Source organism: Oratosquilla oratoria, chromosome 27 (genome assembly GCF_046742065.1).
Source record: "Oratosquilla oratoria isolate Oo_2021 chromosome 27, ASM4674206v1, whole genome shotgun sequence".
In the NCBI taxonomy this organism is placed as follows: Eukaryota; Metazoa; Arthropoda; class Malacostraca; order Stomatopoda; family Squillidae; genus Oratosquilla; species Oratosquilla oratoria.
The window spans coordinates 34,715,536-34,727,165 of record NC_134803.1 but is presented as its reverse complement, the minus strand read 5'-3'; the positions used below and the strand labels follow the sequence as shown (position 1 = coordinate 34,727,165).

Sequence of the window (11,630 nt, the reverse complement as noted above, 5' to 3'; positions counted from 1 at the left end):
GGCTTGCAGGGCGGATACACCAAGTTCTGCTGCTTTCTGTGTGAATGGGTCAGCCGTGCACTATATCAGGAGAGACTGGCCACCTGGGATGAAAAATGTTCAACATCCACCTATCACTGAACCAAACAAAATTTTGCTACCACCACTACACATAAAACTGGGGCTCACGAAAAAAAATCTGTAAAATCTATGGGCAAATTTGGTCAGGGATTCAAGTACTTAACATCAAAATTCCCCTCACTGAGCGACGCTAAGATTAAAGAGGGAGTTTTCATTGGTCCTCAGATTCGAGAGCTTCTTAAAGATGGTGACTTTGAATAAACCCTTCATGGGGAGGAGAAAGCTGCATAGGAAGCATTTAAGTTAGTAGCGAAGGGATTTCTTGGAAACAGAAGGGAAGGAAACTATGAAGCATTGATGGGAAATCTTATCGTGGAATGTAACATGTTACTTAGAATCCATCTTTGGACTCACATTTAGACTTTTTTTCCAGCAAAGTGTGGGGCAGTCAGTGACAAGCATGGTGAAAAGTTTCACTAAGATATTTCAACCATGGAAAAGTGATACCAGGGTGAATGGAACACAACAATGCTTGCAGACTATTGCTGGACATCAGCTCGCTACCAACCATTTCGCTACATTGTTCGGTCGTTTCGCTAAAACATGTACATGTAGCAAAACGACCGAACAAGGTCGTTTCGCTACATTTCGCTACATGTTTTTTCGCATTTGTTATCTGAATATGATAAAAAAAAATACGATGTATGCAGGTTTATAAAGTAACTTTGTAGACGACAGAAGAAGATTTTGCCTAATGAGGCGATTTGGCGATAGATAAAATAGTTTTTATCTGGCCTTGTTTTATGCAATCGTCAGGCAGATTATCCGGCAGATAGTTATAAAACAGTGACTTATCATACACGTTACTATTAGAATACCCGTTCACTTCACGCACATGGCATTCTACTATATATGTCATGTGCGTGAAATGAACGGGCATTTTAAAATTAAATGTTTCTAATCTTTAAATTCGGTTGGAATTTGGAGGGACCTAGAGTATTTGAAATAATTCATAATTTTTAATTAATTTTTCTTTCTTTTATTCGAAATGAACCTATTGTTATTGTATAGTACGAAACTCAGTAACAGTAACAAGTATTTTCAAGCACTCTTTTCCTCCTTGAGACTGTCACCGTGTATTACTTTAAATGTTTCTCTCATAGTTGTTAATTGGGAAAAGAAGGTGTCAGCAGGAGCATACAATCCACCTCTGTTTACTTCATCAATCCATGTTTTAGCTATGGCGGTAGGCCTACAGTCACTTGCTTTGTGGCACAAGTGAGGATATTTTGTGTTAAATTTTTTAATAATATAACCACCAATGTATTTGAGATTCTTCTTCTATAAGTACGTGGATTGCTTTCTGTGGATTAGAAACTGATATTACAGTCTCTTAGGTTTTCATCAATACTCATACTCATAATACTCATAATTTACATCTGGCCCAACATCCAAATCTTTGAAGCAGAGACTAGTAATGTACAGTTCTGATGCCAACTGCCTCTCATCAAAACATGAAACTTCATTTTCCTTTTTCTCAAGTTTAGTTTTATTTGACAAACAGTCAAAATTTGCTGCAGTTGTATTTGGTTTCTGAGCAATAAGTGTAACGTCTTTTCCTAGGAGTAAGTGTTTGAGGCGATATTTAAAAGTTACAGAATTTGGATGGTCCTCGCATGAATTTACAGAAGTTACAGAATTTGGATGGTTCCTCGCATTTGCCGTATGCACCCAAATAAATGCTACAGGCTGTCTTGATTTAGATTTCTAGTTAAAATATATTCAAGATTGAAAGACTTTTGCAGTATTCTGTACAGTCCTATGTATTACTCAGAAACCAAATACAACTGCAGCAAATTTTGACTGTTTGTCAAATAAAACTAAACTTGAGAAAAAGGAAAATGAAGTTTCATGTTTTGATGAGAGACAGTTGGCATCAGAACTGTACATTACTAGTATCTGCTTCAAAGATTTGGATGTTGGGCCAGATGTAAATTATGAGTATGATAACATTGATGAAAACCTAAGATACTGTGTAATCTCAGTTTCTAATCCACAGAAAGCAATCCACGTACTTATAGAAAAAAGAACCTCTCAAAAACATTGGTGATTATATTGTTAAAAAATTTAACACAAAATATCCTCACTTATGCCACAAAGCAAGTGACTGTAGGCCTACCGCCATGGCTAAAACATGGATTGTATGCTCCTGCTGACACCTTCTTTTCCCAATTAACAACTATGAGAGAAACATTTAAAGTAATACACGGTGACAGTCTCAAGGAGGAAAAGAGTGCCACAAAGCAAGTGACTGTAGGCCTACCGCCATAGCTAAAACATGGATTGATGAAGTAAACAGAAGTGGATTGTATGCTCATGCTGATACCTTCTTTTCCCAATTAACAACTATGAGAGAAACATTTAAAGTAATACACGGTGACAGTCTCAAGGAGGAAAAGAGTGCTTGAAAACACTTGTTCGTGAATTAGAAAATGTTGGACTTGATGTACCTCATGATCTCATATAATTTTTTTGCCAAAATATCTGTGTACTTTAGAATTAGGAATCTAAATAATAACATTAAGACAAATAAGAAAAAACATAAGTCATGCAAAGGTCAAAACAGAAAGCTAATGAAACTGACCACATGAATGATATGTAGTTTACTTTTTCACTAGGACCACATTACCTGTTTTCCTTTGCTGTTTATGTTATGATTAAGTGGTTTATATTCAATAACAAATATTGAATATCTATGCTAACATTATGAATGGTGTGAACTTAATTTTTCTCTGTATTATGACTACTGTTTGCCATAATTGCTATGAATATATTTGTGCTTACAATAGACCCTTTAATATTCCAAGTGTTCATCTAATTAGCAATGCATGTAGGTAATATGTAATGCAGTTAAAAAGGGGGGGGAGGGGAAGAGATAACAGGCTCCAAGGGTGGTCAAGCTCAAGTCAGTACTGTGAGTGGCTGGGAGGTGTGGCGTGGGTGACGTCATCACCCCTCCTCGCCCGCGCTCGGCCCGCTCGGCTGGCTGACCTGTCTACATGGCCCTTGGGGAAATCATAAGGTCATTTATCCTAGGACGTTGCAAAAATGGAAATAAAGATTTATAGCTTCATCACTAAAAACACTTAAAAACAATCCAGTGATATAGAATACTTTTTACAATCACTCTTATAACTATAATATACGAGGAAAATTCCAAAGAAATTTAATGTTGTGTCTGAAAAGACAAAAAGGGACATTTGGTAACTCCAACATGGAAATCCGGTGAAAACTCCGAACGCAGTCTTTCGAAGATAAGGGGGCAAAGGTGTAATATGACCGAGGTAACCACAGACGGTTTTATTCAGCCTAGATGTCAGTTGATAAGGGAAGATAAGATAAGAACAAATAATTAATGTCTTTTGTTAAATTGCATAAATATACAAAATTAAATCGTTTACAGGAGTAGCTCAGTTCATAGTTGAATTGCTTTTACGTTATATAGGAATAAGCTGAATAACGAACTAAGAGAAGTTAAATCTATACGAATGTTAGACACATTGTTGTGATGTTCTTGCGGAAGTCTAAAATATTGTAACCGAAGTCGTTTATATTCAAACGAAGCAGCAAAAGCAAGTAGCATGCTAACCTAGTGTGCCGCCACGGCGCCACCTTTTAAGTTGGTGTTTGTTGGCAGGTGAGGTGTCTGAACGTCAGCATGACAGTGCAATTCTTGTTTGTCTTGGGTGTGATTTTTCGGCCTGGTTGACTTTTGGAGGAATTTGGTGAAGTATATAATAAGGCAGATTAATTATTTTGTGACAAGAATGGGCATGTGAGTTTTGTCTGAACGTATAACATTGTGAGGTACTATGGGTAGGTTGTAGAAGTTTTAGTGGAATTGTTATTATGTTGTGACTGTGATTGTGTGATGCAATGTCAAGGGTAGGTTGTATTTTTTGTTTTTATTCTGGCTGATACCAGGCTAATTTATTCATCTCCGTGGTACCTCCTTGGTATTAAATAAACAGTGACATGATAACTAGGGTGTGACAGTTATTTCCGTTTTCTTTCTGCCTTCCCTGCTTGTTTCAAGCAACGTTCTGGGCATGTTACAAACCTCTGATGCTTTCTATACGTCCCGTTCTCAATCTACTCGTTTATAGTTTAGGCTCTTCATCCTAGCCAAAATTGTATCTAAATACGATAGATAGATAGACAGACAGATAGATAGATAGATAAATAGATAGATAGATAGATAGATAAATAAATAAATATATAGGTAAATAAAATTAAACATATTTGAGACAATCTGACAGGTTGACGTAAGTGGGAGTAGGAAACGAGTCTTAGATCTGAGTTTATTCCTGACTAGTTTCGCAGGTACAGTATGCGAAACTAGTCAGGAATAAACTCAGACTAAGACTCCTGTGTTTGCCAATCCCACTTGCATGCAAAAGAAAAATGTTACCCATCCCCTCGAGCTGCAGCCACATTGATTATTTACTTTTTTCCTCTTGAGCAGCTAAATTTATAAATGCCACTGGCTGTTTCTGACGAGCTAACAATAGATTTATCAGGGACCGGGCAGTGCTTTTGCTCTTGCCTTTCCCCCGCCAGACGACCTCATCCATTTCTGTGGCATCTTCTCAATATATTGGGAAAGGATTACCACCTATCTCGTATAACCTAGGTGACACTTCATTTCATTCTATCTGTTGCAGGACTCTTATTCATTATCCAAACATCCACCTTAGGAGTCAGAAATCAGCGAGTGGTTGTGGATAAGATAATAATTTACTTTTTTTTTCAAAGAGTGGCAAAGTGAAGAATGATTCATTAAGTCTTGCATGTGAATATTTTGTCTATATTTTATTTTCCTTTTTTCAGATGTCACCACGCCGGTTATGTAGATAAGATAATAATTTACTTTTTTTTTTCAAAGAGTGACAAAGTGAAGAATGATTCATTAAGTCTTACATGTGAATATTTTTTTATGTTTTATTTTCCTTTTTTCAGATGTCACCACGCCGGTTATGTAGATAAGATAATAAATTTTTTTTTCAAAGAGTGACAAAGTGAAGAATGATTAATTAAGTCTTACATGTGAATATTTTGTTTATATTTTATTTTCCTTTTTTCAGATGTCACCTCGCCGGTTATGTCCACAACATTACTCCGCAGAATCGTCATCACGGTAATTCCTATCTCGTCTTTGCTTTGAAGGTTTCTCTTGGTGGCAGCTGGAATATATGCTAAATTTTTCCAATGTAGTGAAAAGTATAATCGAATTGAGTTCAAAATAAGTTTTACGCTTTTTCTACTTAGAAGGAGGCTTTGGCTAAAGAATGAGCTGTAGTTAGGATAAATATCTGTACTAATAGAACGCTACAAGTTATTTTCAATTATCATCCACATGTAGCAAGATCTATATTTAGTCCTTTCGCTAAAGTGATGTAGCCTTTGAGGGGAAGAGAGAAAATAACAACAGTGAGCATACCAGAATCCAGTCGGTTTGATCCAGGGAACCCAATCTATACATACTGTTCTCGTTTATGTTGGTCTTGCCTTTACTTTATCATGATTTCTGTACGTGAAAGCATTGAAGTGTTTATCATTAGGCTTCCTGTCCAGGTCAGACACCCATGATCTTACCAGTTGTTTTGTTGACGTCATTGTAGCATCCCGAAACAATGCTTCTCCAACTGGGTGCCACAGACTATGCCCAGAGGCGCCATATGATTTATATCTTGACCAGATCGCCTTCTCAGTGTACAGTTATAAAACAGTGTCTGTAGAAGTCTGTCTATAATTATCATTGTAAGAAGGTACTTGCTCTAATATTTTTCATCAGAGAGAACTATATGTATCATACTTAATCAATTATTGATTTTTGCCTTTCACTATGTAAGCCAATGCAAATGCCCTAAGCCTAGCGGAACTTTAGTCAAGAACAAAATATACATAAGCCACTGCCAAAAGACACGCATAAGCATAAGAATAAAAGAGTAATTAACCAACTGTAAATTCAGTGAAGTTTGAGAATTGTTTACCAGTTGTTCAGCATTAGTGAAAGGACTATCCACTAAATAGTGAAAATATAGTTCCTGAATTTGTTCTGGAGGGCAGTAGTCCGGAGTAAAGTGTTAATTTTGAGTTAATTTGATAACAATGACACGACAAAATGGTTTAGTCACTTGTTATAAAACTTTTAGGAAAGATAGCCAATGGCCCCTATATAACCCCATTAATTTTTTGGAGTAATTGGATCAAGTTCAAGATCAAGGCCACCGAAAATATTACATGATTTCTATAACTTCCAAAAAATATGCAATATCCTTCAAGCCCAAATTATAATGATAGGTGCATTGTTTTGACCATTTATCTAATTCTTACCATCCATCCTCTTAGAACCTGCAAGGTAATTCATCTAATCGAATTTCAAAAGTGACCACAGGGATTGAACATATTTTTACGTTGCAGAAATATTTTCTTACCACCTCAATCCACGTCATTTCCATACCGAGTCACCTTCTAAATGCCAGGGAATTACCCTCAGCTGAATAAAATAGTCTAGCAGCTGACCATCACCGTTAACTTGTGAATAAGGATAGTGGCAACTTAGTATAGACGCAAACATATGTACGAACAGGGCAGTGGACAGGATGCACGGATGACCTGTCATCCAGGAGGTGCCAAGATAAGAGGGAGGGAGGAGGGTAGAGGGGAGTGGAATATATAGGAAATGGAATGGGTGGGAGTGGTTTCTATGCCTTTTTCTTTTTGGCTACCCCCGTGTAGGGGGAAAAAGCCTTTGGTATATGTATATGTATGTATAATTTTCAGTAATAATTATATTGAAATAAGCACCACAAGTGAGGACGGAGGCCTTAATAGTACGACGTTTCGCTTGTTACATATTTTTCAAACACATGATCGTAATACACATGACTGAGATTAAATAAAAGGAACGGGAGGGAGGAGGAAGGAAGGGAGGTAGGGAGTCACTGAATACTAGGAACAGTTAAGGAGAAGGTGGACCAAATATCTGGGAACAGGAAAGGTTAAGGTTAAGATGGAACAATTGGCTGGGTGAAGGACATTAGCTCACAACTGAGGAACAAAAAGAAAAATGAAATAAGAAGGGCGAGTAATTGTTTCCTGAGGGTGGACAACGACCTTGAGAGAAAAAAGGGGGATTTTAGAGGGCAAATAGTGATAGCTTAGAATTTTGTTGGCAGTGGGTATTAACGAAATTAGATGGGGTGAGATACTGAACATGCCCCTATTTTGTTCAATTGTGTTGGTTCCTTGTATGATGGCTGCTTCCAAATATTTTCTACGAATTTTGCCGGGCTTGCGCACCAGAAGTTCTGTATTCTCCCAGTCCATCAGGTGATTACTATTGTTCCTATGTGCGACACACGCGTTGGTGGTGGCATCATGACGGACATCGTATCGGCGTTCTCGGATCCGGGTTTTTAGATCGCGTGATATTTCGCCAATGTAGAGCTTTTCACATTCCGAGCACGGAATCCGATAAACACCGATGTTTATTCTCGTCCTCGTGATGTTCTTAATTGTCCTATTGGTGTGGCGCGCTACTTCCAAATTGGTGGTTTTTAAAATACGAGTCAGGTTGGTGGTGACATTGCTTGTTGGTAACACGAGACGTTTGACTGCCCTACTCAGCTGCCTACGGCCTTCCATAATCTTAATGGCCTGTTTTATGTATTTATCTAAAAGAATGTGTGGAAATTTTAATTTTAAAAAAGTCTCTCTGATATACCAGCACTCTTCTTCTAAGTATTCTTCAATTCATATTCTGAGTACCCTAAGGAAAAAGACTTTTACTACTTCTTTCTTGATCCTGACGTCATGGTGGGAGTAGAAATGAATGAAATCGTTTTTGCTAGTGTATTTCTGTATACTTTCAAATTCAGCTGGCTACCATGTTTTGAGATGTATGTATCTAAAAAAAGAAAGGGGATCGTTAATTTCTTCTTAGCATCTATGTCTTTAGCGTATGCAGCATTTCGATGCACATGCACGCACGCACAATATGCTACAAAATATGGTTTCAACAATAAGACTAGCGTCTCCCTAGGGAATCTCATTGTTCGGTGACCAAGCTCACCTATCTTTCTTGACGACGCCCTTTGATAACAAAAGATTCTCGGCGTCTCAGGTCAAGAGCTCTACCTTGAACAATAGCCGCAGCTGCGTCTCGGGTCAACACCTGCACATTATCGGCCGACGCCTCAACCGAGGCGAACCAACTTCCAAATATTTCTGATTGACAACCCTCCCTTATAAATATATTTGTATAATATGTTTCTGGCAACCCTCCGAGCCTTCCTGGGGGCTTTCCGTGTATGTAGTAGTTAGATCTATACGAGGGGAATTAAAACCAAGAACTCCGCCCGAATTTCTTTCACCACCAACTCCAAATGTAGAGTAATACAACCTACATTCTTCTAGGGAAAACTGAATGGTGGGCTCTACCTCGTTCAATGCAGTTTGGAATCAATGAAGATTAAATTGCCTGGATGTGATGGGTAGGATATCTTCCACGTAGCACAGTCGGGTCATATGCTCGGGAACAATATCAGCAAAAGGTCCTGCTTCTAATAATTCCATAAACATATTGGCAAGGACTGCACTCAACGGAGAACCCATGACCATGTCAATTTTCTGGTGGAAACAGCGTTCCTGGAACTTGAAATAATTAAATTCCACACAGAGTTGTATCAAATTGACAAAGTCGTTAGGGGGGCAAGGGAAGTCGATTTTCTCCTTCTTGATTTAGTCCCTAAGAAGCTGTATTATTTTATCAGATGGAACACATGCGAAGAGGCTTTTTACGTCCAGACTGGCCAACTTCTTGTTACGGGCGGAGATATCTCAATCTCAGATTCTGTCCAGTAGGTCTCCTGAGTGTTTGAGATGTGCTCCACTGACGGTTCTCAGGAGAGGGGACAGAATAAGCAGTGAAGAATAATTAGAAGAAGAGTGCTGGTATATCAGGGAGACTTTTTTAAAATTAAAATTTCCACACATTCTTTTAAATAAATACAGAAAACAGGCCATTAAGATTATGGAAGGCCGTAGGCAGCAGAGCGGGGCAGCCAAACATCTCGTGTTACCAACAAGCAACGTCACCACTAACCTGACTCGTATTTTAAAAACCACCAATTTGGAAGTAATGTGCCAGACCAGTAGGATTATTAAAGACATCACGAGGACGAGAATAAACATCGGCAAAACGCCGGACAATAAAGTCGGTGTTTATCGGATTCCGTGCTCGGGATGTGAAAAGTTCTACATTGGGGAAATATCACGCGATCTAAAAACCCTGATCCGAGAACATCGATACGATGTCCGCCAAGATGTCTCCACCAATGCGTTAGAGAATGCAGAACTTCTGGTACGTGAGCCCGACAAAATCCGTATAAAATGTTTGGAAGCAACCATCATACAAGGAACCAACACAATTGGACAAAATAGGGGCATGTTCAATGTCTCACCCCACCTAATTTCTTTAATACCCACTGCCAAAAAAAAATTAAGCTATCCCTAATTGCCCTCTGAAATCCCCCTTTTTCCTCTCAAGGTCGTTGTCCACCCTCAGTAGACAATTGCTCACTCTTCTTATTTCCTTTTTCTTTTTGTTCCTCAGTTGCGAGCTAATGTCCTTCACCCAGCCAATTGTTCCATCTTAACCTTAACCTTTCCTGTTCCCAGATATTTGGTCCACCTTCTCCTTAACCTTTCCTAGTATTCAGTGACCCCTCACCCTCCCTACCTCTCTCCCTCCCTCCCCCCGTTCCTCCCATTCCTTTCATTTAATCTCAGACATGTGTATTACAACTGTGTACTTGAAGAAGTTGTAACAAGCGAAATGTCGTACTAATAAGGACTCCATCTTCACATGGTGTTGATTTCGATAGACTTGTCGGCAACTATCACTTTCATTCAATAATAATTTATCACATTTCTGACTTATTTTGACATGACTGTGAACATTTTCTCCCTCCAGGCAACGGTGATATCATGTTTGCTGTGGTGGTCCTTTTATCTCGATGGATCACGTGACGAGAGGACGATCTACCTACACACTAAGGAAAGAATGAAAGGGCCTTTAAGTTTCGACGATCCTGGCCTACTTCAAGTGGTGAAGGATAGATATATAGAACCCCCTTCCGGTCGCCCCTACAATTTATCAGCAAACAAACCCAAAATGTTTTATAGGTTCTCAAGCTTCAAAACTAGCATTCATTCGTGGATGTACATCGACAAGGAACTAAGAAAAATGTTCGATCAGTGGAACGGCGAAGGATTCTTCGTGGAGGCTGGGGCCTTGGACGGTGAGTACCTTTCGAACACTCTCTTTTACTTGGAAATGGAGAAGAATTGGAAGGGACTCCTGGTCGAGGCCGACAGAGACAGCTTCAGTCTTTTGAAGGGAAAGAACCGGAAGGCATGGGCGTGCCACTGCTGCCTTTCGCCACAAGCTTACCCTTACGAAGCTGTCTTCCAGCGGTTCACAGCCGGAGTCGAACAAAAAACTGTCGGGATGCTGAAGGACCAAGGCCTCAAGCTGCTCAACTTTGATCACATATCCCACTCTGTCTACGACTCGGTTCAATGCCTACCTTTAGCCACGCTTCTGATCGCTCTGAATGTGACCCATGTGGACGTGGTGTCCTTGGACGTGGAGGGTGCGGAGAAGGGCGTACTCCAGCACTTCCCTTGGGGGAGGATCCTCGTGGACGTGTGGGTGGTCGAGCATGAAGACGACACCGAGAAATGGAGTTCAAATGAAGAATCGGCAAAGCAACTGTCCATAGGAAAAATTCCCAGAGATAGATTACTTGGAAGCGACGGCTATGTCGACAAGGATTTCACCGACTTCTTCGCAACACGTGGTTATGTCCTCTATTCCATCAGCAATGACCACTATCCGAGGAACTATGTCTTCATTAGAGAGGAATCCGACCATTACAAGCGGCTCTTTTAAGTATCCGAAAAAAAATACACAAAGCCGAAAAAGAGGAAACAGAAAAAAGGATGTTCACGTCATACCGATATTGATGTGTTCTTAAGGTATATTCCCCCGTGGCCAGAAAACACAAGAACTTTCATAAGAGCAATCATCTCCATCAAGAAATAAATTTGACGACCAGTTGTCTGGTACAAATCCTAGTACACTAGATGCAGTGCAATAGATGCAAAATGATAGGTAGGGTACAATATAATGCAACTGATACAGCACGTACATACCTCGCTAAAAATAACTCTTTACACACATGCACTTAATTTCATACCTTGTCTAGTTGATGCTTCAGCTCTATGCAGGGCTGGAATCTTGCGTAAATACTTCTGCAAATATGAAAAATTGCGGAAGTATGGTCTTTGTTTGCTGAATTATTTTTTATACAGACATTATTTACCGATTCGAGTTGCGGAAGCTAGACAACAAAATATGTCTGCAAAAGTCCAACTTGGCTCAGCTCGTTCGTGCTGCATTGACCGCCAGGCCATATTTTTTTAAATGAGCATCCACAACA

The 11,630-nt window shown here is 39.3% G+C and overlaps 1 protein-coding gene across 1 annotated transcript; it reads left to right on the top strand.

Annotated features, from left to right (window-relative positions):
* Positions 1-5,209: 5,209 nt before the first annotated feature.
* On the top strand, positions 5,210-11,523 carry LOC143039688 (uncharacterized). Its single transcript, XM_076209927.1, has 2 exons — positions 5,210-5,257; positions 10,100-11,523. The coding sequence occupies exons 1-2, from the start codon at positions 5,222-5,224 to the stop codon at positions 11,078-11,080; spliced, it is 1,017 nt and encodes a 338-aa protein (XP_076066042.1). The 5' UTR covers positions 5,210-5,221; the 3' UTR covers positions 11,081-11,523.
* The last annotated feature ends 107 nt before the right edge of the window (positions 11,524-11,630 follow it).